Source organism: Pezoporus wallicus, unplaced genomic scaffold, assembly GCF_028554395.1.
Source record: "Pezoporus wallicus isolate ANWC-B61680 ecotype Strahan unplaced genomic scaffold, APGP_CSIRO_Pwel_v1 contig_2908, whole genome shotgun sequence".
Classification (NCBI taxonomy): domain Eukaryota; kingdom Metazoa; phylum Chordata; class Aves; order Psittaciformes; family Psittacidae; genus Pezoporus; species Pezoporus wallicus.
This window is the reverse complement of record NW_026642179.1, coordinates 3,638,722-3,658,727: the sequence shown is the minus strand read 5'-3', so window position 1 is coordinate 3,658,727 and position 20,006 is coordinate 3,638,722. Positions and strand designations below refer to the sequence as shown.

At 45.4% G+C, this 20,006-nt stretch overlaps 1 protein-coding gene across 3 annotated transcripts in view; it reads left to right on the top strand.

Moving 5' to 3' along the window:
* LOC130609191 (chromatin remodeling regulator CECR2) overlaps positions 1–20,006 on the top strand; it is a 98,301-nt gene that overhangs the window by 40,709 nt on the left and 37,586 nt on the right. For all 3 annotated transcript variants that reach the window (XM_057427872.1, XM_057427874.1, XM_057427871.1), the window contains exon 2: positions 12,508–12,602. In XM_057427872.1, coding sequence (XP_057283855.1) covers positions 12,508–12,602 — 95 coding nt within the window. The remainder of the gene's footprint in view (positions 1–12,507; positions 12,603–20,006) is intronic.

Below are 20,006 nucleotides of genomic sequence, written 5' to 3'. Positions count from 1 at the left end.
AGGACAGCTGAGGAAGCACAGAGGCTGGCTGAGGGGAAGGTGAGCTGGGTAGCAGTCACTGGGAGTGGAGGCTTCAAGCCCCAACCAGGCTTTAAAAGCTCGAGGTGGCTTTTCCACATATCTAATGAAAATACAGATTTTTTTTTTGGTGGAGGCTGAAGGCAGAGTGTGAGCACTGGAAGAGGTAACTTCCTGTGTTTGTTTTGACATTGGATCCTGCAGTGACATGTGTTATGAAGCCAAGGCTGTGTATGGAGCTGTGACTCACATTACAATATTTGGCAGGCTTAAAACACTATTTCCTATGACAAGCCTGTACCTTAGTGCATATATCTCACATTAGGGTGGTAGCACCTGTGTTTCTTATAATAAGGAAAGGAAAATGTATAAAAGCCATTAATTTTTCTATTGAAGTATGTCTGGGCTATATGAGCTTGGAATAAGCTTGGGTAGTCTGATAGATAAGCCAGTTGATGCTTTTGGCTATCCAGAGTAGTGCAGACAGTTATCTAAGAGTATGAAAGAGACCTATTAGTTATGGTTCCACAAACTGTTATGCCAAGGGATAGATGTGTGTTTTTAAAACTCATTCTTAGGCTTGAGACTAAGCCTGTTGCAAACAGGCAGTTCACACATCTGAGTAGCTGGCTGGCTGCGTCATCAGGGTTGGTACAGGTCAGCAGCTACTTCATACATTTTCAGTTCTTCTTTGCTAACCTAATAGAAAAAACACTGGAACTGGGATTTCCCTATAGCACTGTGGTGGAATTCACCCCCCATTCATTTTGGCCATGTGTGGTGGTAGAAACCTGTGTGGTACCTGTGCGTGGCTGCAGGCTCTTTCTCGATGGCTTTTTAGTTTTGTCTGACCCCGAGTGAGGAGGAAGAGTTTTTAGTGCCGACAGCTCTTTAAGGCCAATGTCCCTGCTGAGCCTCCAGCCTGGGTTTGTTTGTGGTGGGTACGCTGTGGGCTGCGCTCCATGCATCGGAAGGGGAGGCAGAAGAATGGCTGGTTGTGGAGATCAGATTAAAGGGAAAAAGCAAGGCTTTACATAAAGCCTGTTTTCATCTTAATGTATTTTACTGTTTCATCCTGCTTTTCCAGGCAAGGTTGAGCATGGGACCTGTCTTTCCCCATTCAAAAGCCAGGTTGTCTTTTTTGTTTGAGAGGCAGAAGGGATGTAACGGAATCACCTGAACCTGCTTTTCCAGGCAAGGTTGAGCATGGGACCTGTCTTTCCCCATTCAAAAGCCAGGTTGTCTTTTTTGTTTGAGGGGCAGAAGGGATGTAACGGAATCACCTGAACCCCTAAGGGGCGATCTGGGCTTTCTATTTATTTCAATGATAACAATAGTTTTTTCATGGATTGCTTATCAAGTGGCAGCTAACAACATCCTGGAGGGGGAAGCAATGTAAATGCTGGAGCACCACTTGTTTCTGTTGTGGGAGTTTTGAGGTGAGAGTGCAAGCCAGCTGCATAGCTTGAATGCCATGGTGCCTTAGTGGTGCTTGATGGCAGGGAGTAAATACCCCAGGAGTTTAGGCCAGTGCACAAACCAGAAATGTGGAGGTTGGTTTAAATGGGACAGTCTGGCTGTATCAAGAGCAGTGAAAATCCCCGTAAAAAAATTGTTTTCCCAATAAGTCTTGAAATCTTTGCAGAAACATCAGTCAAGCAATCCATTCCAGATTTTGGCACTCATCCTTTCCCTTCCCCATGCTCATGCTGAGCAGATGAGTGCAATGGCCAGACCTAAAATGAAGAGCATCTACAGTCTGATCTCATCTTCCCTTGCTGCCTTTGGCTGGAAAGGAGGAGGGGCTTTGAAATCGGATTATTACTTCGAGCCTCTTGGCTTTGGAGCTACAGACAGTTCCCCACGTTGCCAATGGGCTTAAAAGCTTAGCAGAACTCCCACTAGGTACCCAGGAAGCCTCTTACCGCAGGAGATGGTGACATGGCAGGATCAGCTGTTCTTTATTTATCAAGCAACCAAATCATCTGGGGAGGGACCATAGCAAACCCAGTGATGTTGTTTCCGGAAACATCATCAAGAACAGGTAGAGCTGTGCTCACCCAGGGTGCTGCATAAAAGGGTTGATAATATTTGTATTCTTTAGCAGCTGGTAGTACTTAGCCCATTAATGGGAATGTTAAATCCAGCAGTTGTGGAGAAGAGTGAGTTAGGGGTTGTTCTGGTTTGGTTTTACCAGCAACTCAGTACTGTCATGGGACTGTGAGAGTTTTACCGGCAACTCAGTACTATCATGGGACTGTGAGAGTTTAACAATATATAATCTATATGGTATTACGAGTTAGCTTCAGAATGGTCATGATGTGCTTACCACTTTCCTCAGCCTATCTTCCCAGAACAAAAAAACCCTGAAAGCCTAAACCAGCACGATGTACAAGTAGTATAACAATCTGAACACGTGATACTCCATACAAGCGCACATACTGGGAGAGATCCTTTCTAGGTGATAATAAATGATATCCTTCTGAGGGCGAGGCAAACAGGATGTAATTCAATCAGGCTGTGTTTCCTCTCATACTGCTGTGTTTGGAGGTTATTTTCAGCTAGGGGAGCTGAACTCGTGGCTTGGGCAATAGTGGTCAGACACTTTGTGGGGGGGTGTTTTGGTCTGGGTTTTCTCAGGGCACGACCCCAGTGTTTTTGCTGTAAAGGCATGGACCTCTGATTAGAAATTTCAGCAGGCTCATGTTAAGGTTGCTTTTCTTAATTGCCCTTCACAGGCCTGTTGGAAGTCTTCCACAGGGGCTGCAAACCGTAGGCTGGAGACCATCAGTTCTGCTGAGCCTGAAATTCCTGTCTCTCTCCCATATAAAGCCAGCACAGTGCCCAGTGCGATGCTTGCCTCTCAGTCAGCATAACTGGCTTATAGTAAATGGTATAGATGATCTGCTCTGAAGGAAGAGGGGATTATTTTGAAAGGGAGAAATGATCCTTCAGAGGGAAATAGCATGATCTTCAAATGCTTTGGCTGCTAGTAAAACTGCTGGGGAAAAAAGATGATTGCAGTGGAACAAGTGTCAAACCTTATGGCTTCTCTCTTAACCCCGGCACTGAGTGAAGCATGTCCCTGGTAAGGATGCTGGGGATTGTGGTGATTTTTTCATCTGTAAAATTGTTCTGCATGTGGGTGTGTGCCTCCCCTTCCTACACAGGTGCTACAGGGCTTTACTGAATGTTCTTTAAATGCTTTGATGCTCTGGGATGAAAGCTGCTCTAGAGGCATAAAGTCCTAATGGCTAACTGTTAAACAGAAACTAATAGCTTATTACTTCAGAGCTTCACATGTCCATCTGAAAAGGTACTTTGCAAGGGGGGGAGAAACAGAATGAGTAGAAGCTGTACATCTTTTAAGTGCTGACAATGCGTAAGAATCATAATGATTGTAGTTCCTGTCCCAAATCGCTTGTACTGCAGGCAGGATGAGCTAGGAGGAGAGGAAAGCTTTACTAGTAGTGGTACACTGCTATGGGGCATGGGGGAGACTAGATTGGCCAGTCTGAAACCTCTTTTCAGTACAGTTTAGCCACCCAGCATGAGCTGCTCGTATTTGTTTGTGTTATGCAGCAGTGAAAAATTTCAGTTGGGAGGCAAGCGGCTGCATGCTGTGCAAACAGGGGAGGGTCCCTGTCCCAAAGGAGAGATCAAGCAGCAGGTTAACATGGATGGAGAACAAGAAGCCACAACTGCCCTGGTGAGTGCGATAGGTGGCTGAGAGATAGCACAGTGGTCTCAAACTTTCGAACATGCTGATAGTGAGGCTAAAGAAGACAAAACCAGAGTGTGCCTGTAAACCAAGCCTGAAGAATTCTATCAAAAATCATCCATCGGCATTGGAAACAGTTCGCATTTTCAAACCTACTTGGTCTGAACCGAGCAGAGTTCAATCTTTGTGCATCCCCTTCCCAGCTGAAGAGAGCTGCCGGAGGAGAGGGTGACTGACATTACCCGTTGCACTGCTGGCACTGTTGGGGAGCATGTGGGATTTGTTCTTTGCAAACAGCCCTAATGTGGAGGCAATACGACAAATTGTCCCCAGCTTTCTGTTTATAACTGTCTCCCTCATACAAAGCTGTCATCTCACACCTCTGCTTAGCCTTGGAGTAACATTATGCTCCTATTTACAACATGCTGGAAATAGCCTTCAAAGTCTGCTCGCAGAAAGTCAGGGAAGGTAGAGATCTCAGAAAGCACTGGCAGACATAAAGGGGGGACCTAAAATAACAGGAGAAGGCAATACTCTTGCTACTCTTTCTTTATCCCCCTCCTCAAATGATAGTCCCCTTTTGACAGGGTAGCTTTCTTCTCCCCAGGGTATTTATTTGCTCTTCATCCCTTGCTCTTGCACATACCAGTCTGGTGGCTCAGAGAAAAGCCAGGACCACTGCGGTGCTGAGTTTCACTAAACCTCTTTTGCTCATGCCCCCAAAGATATCATAGAAGGCCAGCTTGGCATGCCCTGAGCTCGTGGTCCCCAGGGAGTGAGGTGAAGATGATGTGTCCTTAATGAGAGCTTCTGACTTGGTCCCTGCTGCCAGGAGTGCAGGAGGGCATTCAGCACCCCCTCTTCTTGTGGTGGAAAGGTGGAGTGGAGAAGCTGGGGGCTCCTTTGGCTCAGGAAGCCATAAAGCCCTGGAGCATCTCATAGAGGACAGTGTACAGGCTCCTGCAGGACTGTGGGGAAGCTGGGAGAGATGCATCCAGCTGCAGACTTGGATAGTGGGTGGTGTCTCCAAATAGCTGCTTAAAATTAAGATAATGTGGTTGGGAGAATCCACCAGGGTCAGGACCTGTAACTTCTGTCTGACTTTATGGCAGCCATCTGAACCCGCTGCTGTTTGTGCTTGCAGGGTATCCTGGTGCTAGGAATACCCCTGACTTGCCACAGTGCCCTCCTGCCTTGGCATGCAGAGCAGGGCACTCAGTAGGTTTCATTATTTTAAGTACTATTTCCATATGATGGCAGCAATCACAAGCAGGGAGAGCATAGCACCAGGCTGCAGAAAGCCTCTGAGTGCTGTCTTTGGGCGCGATTTTTCAGATGTGCTGAGTACTTCCTAGGGGCTGAGTGCCCCAACAGATCTGAGTTGTGGATGTCGGCTTGTGGCATAACTGGATCCTGTCACCCCAGTTCCATGACCATGTCCCACTGATCATTGCATTAGCCTTCTGCTGCTGATTTGGGTGTACTCTCTAGCCAAAAGGAGGGTGCTGCACTTTCCTCTCGGGGATGCGCTGGGGGGAGCAGTGCTCTCTCCCCAAGTCCCTGCAGCCTCCTTGGACATGTGGCCCTTTGGTCAGGACAGCAGGAGCTCCCAGCCAGAGATGTGAAGTCCACACACCAGCTTCACACAACACGGCGATAAATGGTGTTTGTTGTGAGCATTTCAGGCCTGCAGCTGACTTTCCATTTTCCTAACCAATCCCAATAGCTCCCAGTTACCCCAGTGTGATTTTGCCAGGCTCTTGCCCAGGTACCCATTGTCATTAATTAGCTGTGAAGGGAAAAAGAACATCCTGACTCGATTCATCGATGGTGTTGAAATTTCAGTGCATGGATTGGGGCTGGCTCGGTGCAGCCCACTGGTAGCTTTCAGTGATCTCTTAAAGCCTCTGCAAAAGCCTGTTGAGTCACTTGGGAGTATTGCAATGGAAAGCTGATAACAGCAGCAGCATGGAAACAGAGCTGAACGGATTGGGGTTTTTAAACTGATGGCTAACTTGGACAAGGCTTATCTGTGCTTAGTCTGGTTATGTCCATCAGATTCGGTTATAGATGATTCAGCTCCAGCATGGAGGAAGCCTTTGAACTGTAGTCCTGAACCTCAGCACCCAGTCTGCTCACACTGGGCTCTTGCACGTACTGGCTTCCCTGTGGTTTTGGAGGGAGTCTTCTGAAACAAGGGCCCCAAACTTTGCAATACCGTCTTCCATGCAGACAGCTTGCCAGGAGCTGGAATCTGACCAGCTGCTTTACAGAGCTCAAAAATCCACTGCGTGTGCTGGTATTGATGGCAGTGGTGTCACTGCTGTCACAGCTTTGGACTCGTTTCTTTACTTTTACCCAGGAAGCCAACTGCCTTTCCTCTCAAATCTTTGCAGATATCAAGAAGCAATATATTTTGGGCAGCATGGGGCTTGGGTCACTTGCATGGTGTCAAGAGCAGACCAAAGTTATCAACCGCAACAAAACACAAGTGACGTTGGAGTTTAATACATTTGGGGGAGCAGCATTTGTTTCAGCCTCAGCCCTTGGCCAGCAGCACTCTGGTGTGGGGTTAACCATACCTGCCTGGCACGGGGCAGCGTTCCCTTCTCTGCCAGCACACCGAGGAGCAGGGAGGGATTGGGTTAGCACTGCCCTCCCGCCTGCTGCTGGCCAGTGCTCCTTCAGGGAGAGGTGGTCACCCTTGCTCCTGCGGCCGCCTCTTCCCGACAGCCCTTGCCTGACTCAGGGGGGATTTAGTCCCGGGCTGGGGGGAGGGAAAGACGTTAAACAGGCTTTTCCCTAATGAGGTGTGACGCCAGCTGGAGAGGGGGAGAATCCTGCTTTTCTGCTGTCTGTTGCTCTCTACAGCTACAGGAGGAGGAGATGTGGTCGTCATCCCCCCCCTCTCCTCTGCTGATTTGCTGCCTCTTCTCTTTCCTTTCTGTGCCGTCCCCAAAGCGTTTTGGCAAGGTTCAGATTTCTGTGCTCACAGCTCAGTGCTCAAAGAGAAAAGGGGAAAAACAAAAGGGTTGGAGGCGTGGGGAGGATGGTGGCTGGGAGGATGGTGGCTGGGAGGGAGCCCAGCCGCTCGCTGTTTGCCCTGGCGAGGCTGTGGGGACGGGTGCCCAGGGCAGGGTTTGCCCTGAGGTCCAGGGGGGGTTTAATGGTTTCTTTCTCTTGAGAGTCCCTGGCATTACTTCAGCTCAGATGTGCCACCCAAGCACTGTGACACTTTGCTGGCTGGCCTTTGTTGGAGGGGAGGGCTGGAAAAACAAGGTTTATTTCTCCTGGGACATGTGGGCTGAAGCCTTAGGTGAAAACCCAAAGGGATCCTAACATTTTGTTTACAGTCCTAAGATGTTAAGATTTGCATCGCATCCTCCTGGTTCCCTGCATTCCCACAGCATCCTGGGTGTGTGGAAAAAGTCCAGGATTTAGGTGGTTCGGGGGAGGAAGCTGGAAAATCCGGTGGGATAGTATTCAGTTAAACAGGGCCAATGGATCTAGTTCTCGGAAATTAAAGCACCCCTCACTGATCTTGCCCTATCACAAGCAGCAACAGAAAACAGTAGACAAAAACTTTACAGGACAATGTCAGTACCTTTTTTTTTTTTTTTTCCAGTGGTCATGGTAATACTTGGACTGTGCCTTTACCATAACGGACTGGTACCCAGTGTGCTATCAGTAGAAATCAGAGTGGGCTCCAGACAGCACCCATGGCATTGGGGAGCACAGCAAGCACCTTTCTGCAGAGGTGCCTTTCAGCCTCAGGCCTGCTAAAGATGCTTCATTAGCCTAGCGATGTGTCTCTGTGGATTAATCCTGACTTGTGCAAGCATCCCCTTAACCTGGCTCTGCACCCAGCCCCGCACTGGTCTGTGTGCCCGGTGCCCCTGTTAGCCAGTGGCTGCAAGATCCACCAGGTTGGGTACGCAAATCAGTGCTACACATGCTGAATGCAAGGACAAGGAGCACCCACCTGGGAGACAAAAGGCAGCAAGTGAGGGGCAGGGGGGGGAAAATACACATCCAGGTGTTTTGGAGAAGGCTGGTGGTCCCTGCCCAGGAAACAGCACCTTTCCTGGTGCCCGAGGAATGTCCCCCAGGATGACCCAGTGGCTCCAAAAATGTAAAGGTCACTCCTGGGCCTGGAAAACAATGGCTGCAGATAGGGGCTATCTGAGCTGGTTGTGGCCGCTGCTTAAGGAGTGTTAAGTCAAACAGCTGGCTGAAAAGGCTCACGGGAAGCAATTTAAATATTTCTTCATACAAAAGGCTGTCCCATCCTAGCAAAGACAGGCTGCTGACTGACAGCTTTAGTGCACAAGTGTATGTGGATAAGGCTGAAGGGGGGGGGGGGAGAGCGGGAGCATCCTGGAGCCTTACTTTCCCCCACCCTTTACTTTGGGTCCTAACGTGTCATTTTTCACAAGCTGTGAGTTTACTGTGGTAACACATCTGGGATGTTTTAGCACATTGCATACTTTGGGTTTTGGTTCCCCCCTCCTCAGGTGTATTTTGTTAAAAGGCAGATGCCCACTAAAGTAATTTCCAAATAAAATAAGTCAACACCTCTAAAATACTCAGTGCTGAGTGAATTTACTCAGTAATTGCTAGTTATAAAGTATGATTAATATTTATACAACAATAATATGACTCTATCCAAGGAATGGCTAGCAGCAACAGCAGTTTTTGTGTTAGTCGTTAAGCAGGGTAGTCATCTAAAGGCCAGGACAGAGATTTCATAGAATCATAGAATCATAGAATAGTTAGGGTTGTAAAGGACCTTAAGATCATCTAGTTCCAACCCCCCTGCCATGGGCAGGGACACCTTACGCTAAATCATATCACCCAGGGTCTCGTCCAACCTGGTCTTGAACACTGCCAAGGATGGAGCATTCACAACCTCCCTGGGCAATCCGTTCCAGTACCTCACCACCCTAACAGGAAAGAACTTCTTCCTTATATCCAACCTAAACTTCCCCTGTTTAAGTTTCAACCCATTACCCCTTGTCCTATCACTCCAGTCTCTAATGAAGAGTCCCTCTCCAGCATCCCTATAGGCCCCCTTCAGATACTGGAAGGCTGCTATGAGGTCTCCACGCAGCCTTCTCTTCTCCAGGCTGAACAACCCCAACTTCCTCAGCCTGTCGTCATAAGGGAGATGTTCCAGTCCCTTGATCATCCTCGTGGCCCTCCTCTGGACTTGTTCCAACAGTTCCATGTCCTTTTTATGTTGAGGACACCAGAACTGCACACAATACTCCAGGTGAGGTCTCAGGAGAGCAGAGTAAAGGGGCAGGATCACCTCCTTCGACCTGCTGGCCATGCTCCTTTTGATGCAGCCCAGGATACGGTTGGCTTTCTGGGCTGCAAGCGCACACTGAAGCCAGCTCATGTTCATTTTCTCATCAACCAACAGCCCCAAGTCCTTCTCCACAGGGCTGCTCTGAATCTCTTCTCTGCCCAACCTGTAGCTGTGCCTGGGGTTGCTCTGACCCAGGTGTAGGACCTTGCACTTGCCATGGTTAAACTTCATGAGGCTGGCATCAGCCCACCTCACAAGCATGTCGAGGTCCCTCTGGATGGCATTCCTTCCCTCCAGCATATCAACCGAACCACACAGCTTGGTGTCATCGGCAAACTTGCTGAGGGCGCACTCAATCCCTCTGTCCATGTCAGTGACGAAGATGTTGAACGAGACTGGTCCCAACACCGATCCCTGAGGGACACCACTCGTTACTGGTCTCCAGCTGGACATTGAGCCATTGACCACAACTCTTTGTGTGCGGCCATCCAGCCAGTTCTTTATCCCCCGAGTGGTCCACCCATCAAATTGATGTCTCTCCAATTTAGAGACAAGGATGTCGTGTGGGACAGTGTCGGACGCTTTACACAAGTCCAGGTAGATGACATCAACTGCTCTACCCCTGTCCATCAGTTCTGTAGCCCCATCATAGAAGGCCACCAAATTGGTCAGGCAGGATTTCCCCTTAGTGAAGCCATGCTGGCTGTCACCAAGCACCTTGTTGTTTTTCATGTGCCTTAGCATGCCTTCCAGGAGAATCTGCTCCCAGATTTTGCCAGGCACAGAGGTGAGACTGACTGGTCTGTAATTCCCCGGGTCATCCATTTTCCCCTTCTTGAAAATGGGGGTTATATTTCCCTTTTTCCAGTCATTGGGAACTTCACCTGACCGCCATGATTTCTCAAATATGATGGCCAGGGGCTTTGCAACTTCATTTGCCAGCTCCTTCAGGACCCGCGGATGGATCTCATCAGGACCCATGGACTTGTGCACGTTCAGATTTTTAACATGGTCTCAAACCAGTTCCTCTCCTACAGTGGGCACAGGGTCTTCATTCTCACAGCCCCTGCATCTGCCTTCCAAGACTTGGGTGGTTTGGTCAGAGCCTTTACCAGTGAAGACCGAGGCAAAGAAGTCATTCAGAACCTCAGCCTTCTCCAAATCCTGTGTAGCCAGTTCTCCTGAGAGCTTCCTGAGGGGGCCTACATTCTCCCTAGTCTGTTTTTTATTTTCTGTGTACTTGTAGAATTCCTTCCTGTTATCTTTAATACCTCTAGCTAAGTTTAATTCTAACTGGGCCTTAGCTTTCCTAACCTGGTCCCTAGCTTCCTGGACAACATCCCTGTACTCTTCCCAGGCCGCCTGTCCTTGCTTCCGCTTATTATAAGCCTCTTTTTTCATTTGAATTTTCCTCAGGAGCTCCTTATCCATCCAAGGAGGTCTCCTGGCCCTCCTGCTGCACTTCCTTCTGGTTGGGATGCAACACTCCTGAGCTTGTAGCAGGTGATCCTTGAATATCAACCAAGAGTCTTGGGCCCCTCTGCCCTCTAGGGCTGTATCCCATGGAACCTTCCTAAGCAGGTTCCTGAAGAGGCCAAAGTCTGCTCTTTTAAAGTCCAGGGCAGTGGAGAGTGCTGCACGCTCTTCTCACTGTCCTGAGGATCTCAAATTCGAGCATCTCATGATCGGTGTATCCAAGGCTGCCCTGGAGCGTCACATTTCCAACCAGCCCTTCCCTGTTGGTGAGCACGAGGTCAAGCACGGCACCTCTCCTTGTCGGCTCCTCTGTTACTTGCAGAAGGAAGTTGTCTTCCACACAATCGAGGAACCTCCTGGATTGCTTGTGCCGGGCCGTACCATTCTTCCAACAGAGGTCAGGGTGGTTGAAGTCACCCATGAGAAAAAGGGCCTGCGAGCGTGAGGCTTTTCCTATCTGTCTATGGAGTGCTTCATCTGCAGGTTCTCCTTTTTGTGGTGTTAGCTCCGCAGCAGGAGTGCTGTTAGGCTTTGGCTGCCCATTGCCCTTTCCTTTCCTTGAGTTTCCACGTGTATATATACACGTTGACCTGGTTCTTGCTATGTTATATATATGTAGTTTTATATATATATATGTGTGTGTATATATATACATAAGGTACTTCACAGTGCAGGTGTCAAGCTTCTACTTGTGAAGCACTTTGGATGCTGCACAGGAGGTAAGTAACAGCAGTGTTGATAATGAAAATATGCCATTAATATATTTCCAATAAATAACTACAAGCGGCATTTAATCTGTAATCTGTTATCAATAATTTTATTACTGCAGTTACTGTGGTCTAATAAAGAAGCACTTTCTCTTCTTTACTGGGTATGTGCCAAGACGTTTATCCTTTATTCTCTGGCCATTAACCTTTATTCTGTAGCCATTAGTGTAGCCATTTGTGTAACAGTCTGTTGAATAACATTCAGGCAGGAATTTGTATTCAATCCATTATTTACTCTGCAAGCTAAAAAGAATAGCTTCTTAGGCTTATGCTGTTTAGCCATATTAAATCTTGTTAAGTGCTGTTTACTACTCATAATAAGCGTTATAGGAAGTGGATTTTTCTTACTGTGAATGATTTTCTGGCATATATATAGAACCGTAATTTAGCCTAGTAATATTTTGAAAGCAGCTTGACATTGCTAGCTGAAAAACAGCTATTGCTCAGAACATGTGAAATTTGTAATAACTACATTTCAAAAGTTTATCCTTTTCGTGGATCAGTTCCTGCATCACACATTGATGTGAACTGCATTGTGCTGAAGTAAGCTGTGATACTTCCCACCCCTTCATCAAGGGTTGAGGTGTTGGGTCATAAGGTCTGATAACCCTGCTATCCCTTTCTTTCTCTCTTAGTAGAGGAAAACCAAACCAAAACGAAGAAAAATAAGTGAAATAATCAAAATGCCTGGTTTATTTTGAGGCTTTTTCTTGCTGGCTTTTAGCCATTTCTGGCTACCCATCTGAAACTGCTACTTCTCTGCGTAAGTGGCTTTTAGGGCCACGCTTTCTGAGCACATCTTTTAAATGAACTCACCGGCCTTAGCAAATGGAAAGCAAAGCCGGAGAATGAAACTGTTGATTCCTGCCCATCAACTGAACATAGGAGAAATCATGGCTTTCTTATTAGGCTATAGTATCTCAACCTCACTGAACCCTATTTTAGAGTGTCCAGACAAAAGCATTAGTCTTATGGCTGGAGAGTGACATTCAGTAAAAGCCTTTCAAGGTCTTCTCATAAACTCTTGCAATGGAGAGGTAGTAGTAGCAGTATTTTTAATGATGGGTAAGGTTGGCTTACCTAGGATATGCTCTGCTGCTGTACATGTACTTGGGGCTGCTTGGGTCTTTTTGGTCCTGATCAGCTAGCAGTAAATTTTAAGGAATTAGTTTGATGGTTGGAATTGTTTTTTTTCTCTCTTTTCTGCACATTAGGAACTGGAAGCTGCTCTTCACAGGGATGATGTGGAGTTTATCAGCGACCTGATCGCCTGCCTGCTTCAAGGTTGCTATCAGCGCAGAGACATCACGTGAGTAGCCTCGCTCTGTGGCTTAAGCTCTTTGCAAGGGGAGCTAATTAACACTGTTGCAGGGATGTTTCACGGCTTCAGAGTGATGACATGGCAGTGATCGGCAGCCACCAGCAATCAGGCCAGATGCTTCACCAAGTGGAAGGGAATTCCAGCTCTTCTTGGGTCGAGGTTTTAATTTTACAGACCGGTTGTCAAGCAAACTTCTTTGTCCAGATCTGGTGCAAACGTGTTTGATGCTGTGCTGTAGGACTGGTGCACACAGTGAACGTTCACATCTGCTGTTATGTGCACTCTTTTTGGTCAAGTCAGTGATATCACACTTAAGTCTTTAAATAATCACAAGTTTTCAACATTTTACATATATTGCATAGAATAAGACTTGCTGCTCTGCAGACACCTCATTTGCATGAATGATCCTGCTCCTTTGCAGAGGGACAATTGCAATTATTTTCTTAGAAATAAGAGGAGTATTGGAATCAGTTCAGTTGCAGGATGTTGGAAAGTGGTTTGACACCTTCTCTGGATGTTTCAGCATCCAGAGACACTTTGTTACTGTCCACCAAAATACACTCCCAAACTAAGATATCTGTAGAACATCATTCTTCAGAGAATTGCCACTCATGCAGTGCAATATGCTCCCAGTGATAAAAGGCTTGTTGCAGTATGTTTTATTTGTTCTCCTGTGAACCATGTTAATAGCAAAGCATATTTGTGGAGATGAAGACAGCTTGGCAACAGTTGCAGTAGCTTAAAAGAGGTGTTTAGCAGTCCTGATCGCTAAGATTCCCTTGTTGTGCAGAGTCTTCGGCTGATGCATAGGCATAACCATAGATGCTTATATGTTTTATTCACCATAACCAGCTCAAACTTGTAGAAGCAGTGGAAGGTTTGTCTTTGATAGATTTCATTAATTCCACATTCTGAGCTTCTCCTAAACTCTCAGCAGAGAGTTTAATTGCTTCTCCTGAAGGAATATATCAGGAAAACTGCCTGGAGCCATTGGGTTATGTTAGGGATGTGGGCTCTGAAGCTTTGCAGAGGAAGCAATGGGGGGAGGCTACCTGGAAACGGAGGGAAAGGTGCTGTATGCAGAAGGATGTCATAAAGGAAGAAGCACTAAGATGTAGTCTAAATACAAAAATCTGAAGATAAATGAGAATGAAAGTGATGGCTTGGATACACTTCTCAGTGTATCTGCTTACAGACCAGCTACAAAATATTTATCCAAAATGAATGTGTGTTTTCAAAGCCTGAAATTCTCCTTGTTCCTTTCATGTTTATTTCCAACATCTTTGTTCCCTCTAACCTGAGCCCAAGACACATAGTCAGTCCTTAGTAGATGCACAGCTTCCTTACTGTATGTAGTTTGTCTTCTGTTAGTGTTAAGGAGTTGAGCCCATAATTACTTTTATGAGTGCTCAGCAAAGACATGCAAATATAAATGTAAGAGGCAGAATTTGCGTGGAGTTTAGATTTGGCTTTTCACAATGAGCCAGGACTCCATATTTTTCTGTTGCAGAGAGATAGCAGGTATCTGTCTCGGGTTGGAGGAGTCAGCAGTGTCACAGATCATCACAGCAGCATTACAGCAGTGATTTCTCCAGTTATTTTGCCCCACTTTCTCATGCAAAGGCTGTGAGCTGTTAATCTTTAGGCTGTAAACTTTGCTCCCTGTTGCATCTCAGAGGGGAAGGTAGGAGCTTGTTCTCTCATCCTTGTTCTTGGAGAGCTACAGCTCAAGCACAAGATGCTTCATGTAACTTCATATAAAACATAGCTTACCTCTCCAAGGGGTTTTAAGGTTTAATTAGTTTTGTATTGTGTCTTACCTCTTTGATGGCCAAAATGTTATCTGCCTATGCTTTCTCACAGTCTGTCTGGGAGCAGCTTGTAGCTCTTGTCACATCTGTTTTGACGGCATGCAGAACTTGTGGCGGAGCTGGGCTGCCTGGCTTTAATCATGCATCATAGAGGGGTATAAAACTGTCACATACCTTTGCTAATTATAATGTGCTCTCAAGTAATTTTAGAAGTGGAACCTAGATGAGAGCCCTTCTAAAGCACAATTTATCATACTCTAGTTTGATTTCCTTTTTATTCCTTTTTTTTTTTTAAAAAAGAGATTAATACTTTTCTAGAGTTCTGTGATATTTGGTGTTGAAATAGAGCAACTTTGCCTTGTTTTCAATATCCTTTATGACAGACACTTTTAAGAATCCTGTACATGAGAGAGAGATTGTTTTTTACCCTGCTTGATGGTTAGAGGGTGTTGAGTGTCTGGTAACTTGAAGACTTTCTTTGAGCTATGGATATCTGTGTTTAACTGCAGAGACTACTTAATGGGATGCCACACGATCTTCTCCAAACTCTTATTTGTCATAACCTATCATAGTTGTTAGGAACACTCTTTGTTGACCTGGTTCTTGCTATGTTAAGCACTGTAGAAGTACAGAACAGAAAAGACAGTAGTTTGTATTTCTGGCTTCTAACATGTGTAGTGATGACCCTGTAGTTGTCTCTGCCTGGCACTGGGTGGTTTGAGCCCTTGTCCAGGACAGTTTCCCTGTTGCTCTCCTCTTTCTGCTCTGACCCAAAATACTTTTGTGCCATGATCTGCAGCTTTTGTTGTTTTATAAATACCCCTCATAGTATTTACACAACAACCATACTATCTAACTGTTAATGATGTAGTAACTGATGTCCTTGACACTTTTTGTTTGATCTCTCAGTTTTATGTTATAGGCAGGGAGCATTTGATTTGATGCCAGTGAGTTTACCCATACTTTTTCCCTGCTTCTAGCTTTTGTGCACAGGCCTTGATGTCTATGTTTTCTTTTAATTGTTTCAAAACACAAATGCCTGGAAAGTGGGGAGGGGAAAACTCTTAATAGAATATGTGGGTTATAAAAATAAATTTAAAAAAAAATAAAACGTTTGGAAAAAAGACTGCTGCTTGCTTCAGATCCTCTCTGATATAAATTGGGCAGCTGCATAGTCCCTAGGGGCTGCCACTTTAATTCCAGCAGGAAATGCAACTTGATGACTTGTATCAAGACAGGAAGATCAGAGCTTCAGCTAACGGCAGCAGCCGCAGCAGGAGCCTTCTGCAGCTGTTTTTAAGTAAGAAGTGATGGTGTGACATGGATGTGTACACTCAACTAAAATAATCCAGAAAAGCTCCTGTTGTTCAGCATTTCTCTGGGTGAAACTCATTCTTCACTGCTCTGTTACTGCACTGTGATGTGATCACATGTAATGTGATGGCATAAAATGTTTCAATGACTGTATCGTATTTCTCATTGGGAGGCATTTCATACAAGGTTATTGTCTCTTGGAAAACATTATAATTACTTTTTTCTTGTAACATGTTTTAACTTTTAGTTTTTCAACATGAACAAAGGTGCCAGAAAGTGAGGAACAAACACAACACTTCTGCTTCTGCCTGTGCCCCATGAGATTCTTTCTCTTTTTAAACCCCAAGAGGCTGGTCCTTCACTGTAGCTGAAAACTATCTAATTGACTTCTGTGGCACCATAGACAGCGTTTGCTTCCTTAGGAACCTCAATTATTTTTTTCCGTGTTATTTCTTCCCTTAATGCATTGGAATTTTTTTCCCGGGTGGATCATCTGTTTTGCACCCATCTTAAGCTCTCTCTGGATCTGTAAACTAATCTTGGAGTCTTTGGCTTGTAATTTGTGCCTGTTTGTTCTAATGTGGATAATAAGAGGATATTCCTTAACTCCTCTTCCCTCCCCTGCAATTGTTTTAATTATTCCTTTCATAGCCTTAGTGGTGGCATTGAGAAATACTCCCAGTGCGGCATCTGAAGAGCTATATTCCCTGCTTCTTGAATTGCCAATCAAGAATACTGCCTCTATTCTGCTGATTTTCTAATGCTTGTTCTGTAATCACTTATTTGAGCTTTCATCAGAAAGAGATAAGGGATAGTCTGAAATCTTCTAACCCATTGCACAAAATGCCCATTTCTGAGAAGGTATTTAATAGCTCTGGGTATTTCTCTTCTTCCTTCTGCTTTGTCACTTCTGTCCACCCTTGTCCTATATTCTGTGCAGATTGTATCTTTACAGGTTACTGTGGGGTGTTACCCTAGGTCTCATGTTCTGTTAAAAGTGGCCTCTGTTAAAAGACTAAACATCCTAAAATTGCCTTTCTGCTGTCAACATGTGAGTTGTGTCCTTTAAGAACTGTTGTATGTTGGCTTGGTCTAAGGGATGAAACGGCAGGTCAACTGGGATAGTTGGCAAACCCGTGCCAGCCTTTCAGTCTCAAGGATACTGTGGTGAACCGGGCTGTGGGAATAGCTAAGCCAAGGTACTAAGACAACCTGAATGAATTCAATGCTTCAGTCCGTGCCACAACATCTGGGGCAGCCAGCCTAAGCTCAGTCACAGCAGACCTGAGGACCACCACTTTTCAGAAAAGGCTTTAACCAGCTGAATCTGGCAGTTGTGCTGGTGACCTTGATTATAACAACTGTTTCAATGGCCCAGCCACAAAGCACTTCACTAACTCAGAATCATATTCATGAATGCCAAGTGAATATCAACAAGATCAGCATTATTTACAGTCTGACTTTTAACAAGTGCTGCCTTGCATACATCATGGAGATTGGTGGATGGCCTCTGGAATCGACCCAGTATCATCAGCACAGGAGATACCGTGAGGGGGCAAGGGAGATGAAGTGGCTGCATTTCTCATCTTGAATCTAATATTAATATTTATTATAATAATAGCCAAGCCATACAAGGTGAGCCTTTTAAAGGGTAAAAAGTGAAAATGAGGCAGCTGGCAGGTGTTGGGAAAGGAAGGATGAGATTACAGCAGTAAAATAACACGGTCATTCAGAGATTAATGAGAAGCACAGTGGAATAAAATTATAGAGTTCAACTATAAATAAAGCTAAGTAAATGTCTTTGATTCTCAGATGGATAAAATGAATCTTTAAAGAAGAATCCAAAGAAAAGTTGGTCGCACATTCTGGAAGTGCTATTCCATAAATGTGGTGGAGAATAAGAACTGAAAATGGTGGAAGAGAGACTGAAAGTTGTGCTGTTATTGTTAGGGCAGATGGATGAAAGACAAATAGATGGAATATCTGGGGAGAGGGAGTTATGCAAAACATTGACAGGGAGGAAGAGATGGCTAAACTTAAAAGGATGAATAGAGAGGTCAGTCTTGGAGACTGCAATGATGTCATCATGCCAGTGTCAGAGTTTGAAATATGAAATGGACAGCTGTATTTTTAAGTCCTTGATGTTGCAAACCAAGTGCTCCGGAGAGGAGGAAGAAAGCAAAGATGAAGAAAGAAATTGAGAAGGGAAGCTAAAACATCTTCTCCTTTGAAGGAAGAAGACAAAAGAATGATGGAGAGAGTGGGGCAGGGTTGAAGTTCTCTCCATGTGAAACCTTTGCCCTCACTTTCGGGGCTTGCATTCCAAACCATCAGTGCAGGATTTCTGTTCCAGCACAGTTGGTCTTGCAGGCCGTCTCCTAACACATCTGCCATGTTCAGAAGCCAATCTTTAGTCCAAGGGAGAATACTGGAGAAGTTCTCAAAGTATTTTCTTGGAGCCTTTTAGCCCCAGAGAGCTGGGGCACTCCTGGCCAGCTGCTAAATCTCTACGATAATCTGGTGTGTCATCTCAGCCTCTGCTCTCAGTCACCTGTATTTTGAATTTTTCTCTCATTTTACCTTCCATCCTTCCTCGGTTTCCTTCTGCCTCAACCAGTGTAGTAGTTTTTTAGAGAAAAGGAGAGGGAAGACCTTTTCCAAATGAATCCCAAAGGAATTTTTTTAGGACCCATCTGTTAAAACTTCGGGTTACCCATTGTCCCCAGAAACTTGTAATGTGTGGGACTTGATTTAAGTAATGAATTTTCAAAGCTTGTTTGCTTCAAGGCAACCCCATGCTAGGTATTTTTTGCCTCAGAAGGGACTCCCTTCTCTCACACTAAGCATATTTTTCAATGAGCAGCAAGGCGCATAAAGGCTTTTTTTCATATGGATTTGTGCCATAATAGAGGCATGTGTCCTATTTCCCCATCATCAGCAGGACAATAACTCCAGCTTCTTCCCCACAGTGCTCGTCATCACTGTAATACCCTAAGGTCCTCTCTATAGCCCCATAACAATCGGAAGAGCTTATGGCCACAGCAATACTGTTGTGTTTCCTTATGGCTACGAATTAGAGCATGCTTTCTGTTGATGGCACTAGGAATGAACAATGCAGCATTAAGCTGGCTTCACTTGTTCTTCAAGGATCCAGAAATGAATAGTAAGTAATGATCCTCTTCCAGTCTGCATGTGGAGAACAGTAAGTCTCATTCCTTTTTACTCTTTCAGAATACAGAAGATGTATTTGGGTCTTTCATAAGTTAATTGTCTCCAGCTCCCAAGGGTTGATCTGCTTCTCTTCAGAAAGAGCCTCACCATCAAATAGAAGTTGTAGAAAGAAAGAAGTGTGTGGATGACAGCTGACAAACACATATTGAAGCATGGTTAGATGCAAGTGAAGATAATTGATGGGAGAAATGTGATGCCATCACAGGCCAATCAAAGCCCTTGCTGTCTTACCAAGTTAGTTCACTAGGTGAAAGTTGGGCTCTAGGTATGTTCTGGACCATCCAGCAGGCTGTGTTCACCCCTCCTGAGACAAAAACTGCTATGGCTTGATCTTCATTTTGTCACATCCGAAGTGGCTTGTTGTTGGGCATGCACTGCAGTTGGCTGTTAAGGTCACACAGAATAAAACACAAAACAAAGAGAAAAAAACAAGCCTTAAGAGTCAAAGTGCACATAGAGGCAGCATATGGCAAGAGCAGAGAGTGCAGCAGTGGTTCTCACACTTCATTTCATCTGTGTGGCCATCAACATCCCTCCCTGCACGTTCTTTCCAGGTCAGATCAGTATTCACTGGCTATGCACCCAGCATTCATGAACCAAAATCTCCCTTAGCAGAACACTTCAAAGCAATAGCCAGCAGCCTGCATCTTGCCAGGCCTCTCACCCCACACCAACATTACCCAACCCACCCCTTCCACTGATTGACTGAGTTGGCTTCCCCCAAGGTATTTGTTTCCCACTTGAGCACCCATCTTTCTTCCTTTTTATTATATCTAACAACCTGTAACTAGTTACTGAGTTAGTTAATAAATAGTTCTAACACTGGTTCTTTTTGTTTTCCTTTTTGATCCTTCCAGAGATTGCCTTTTGTTATTCAAAGCTGAAGGTACTTGACACAGAAGCAGTGCAGAAGCCCTCAGGCTTCAAACTCTGCTCTGGCTGTGGGATCGTTATGCCTATAAGTGATTCCCCTCCCCAGTGTCTGATAAGCCTTGGGGAAGAACTGGGCAGAGAAGAATGCAGCACTCTGAATTCC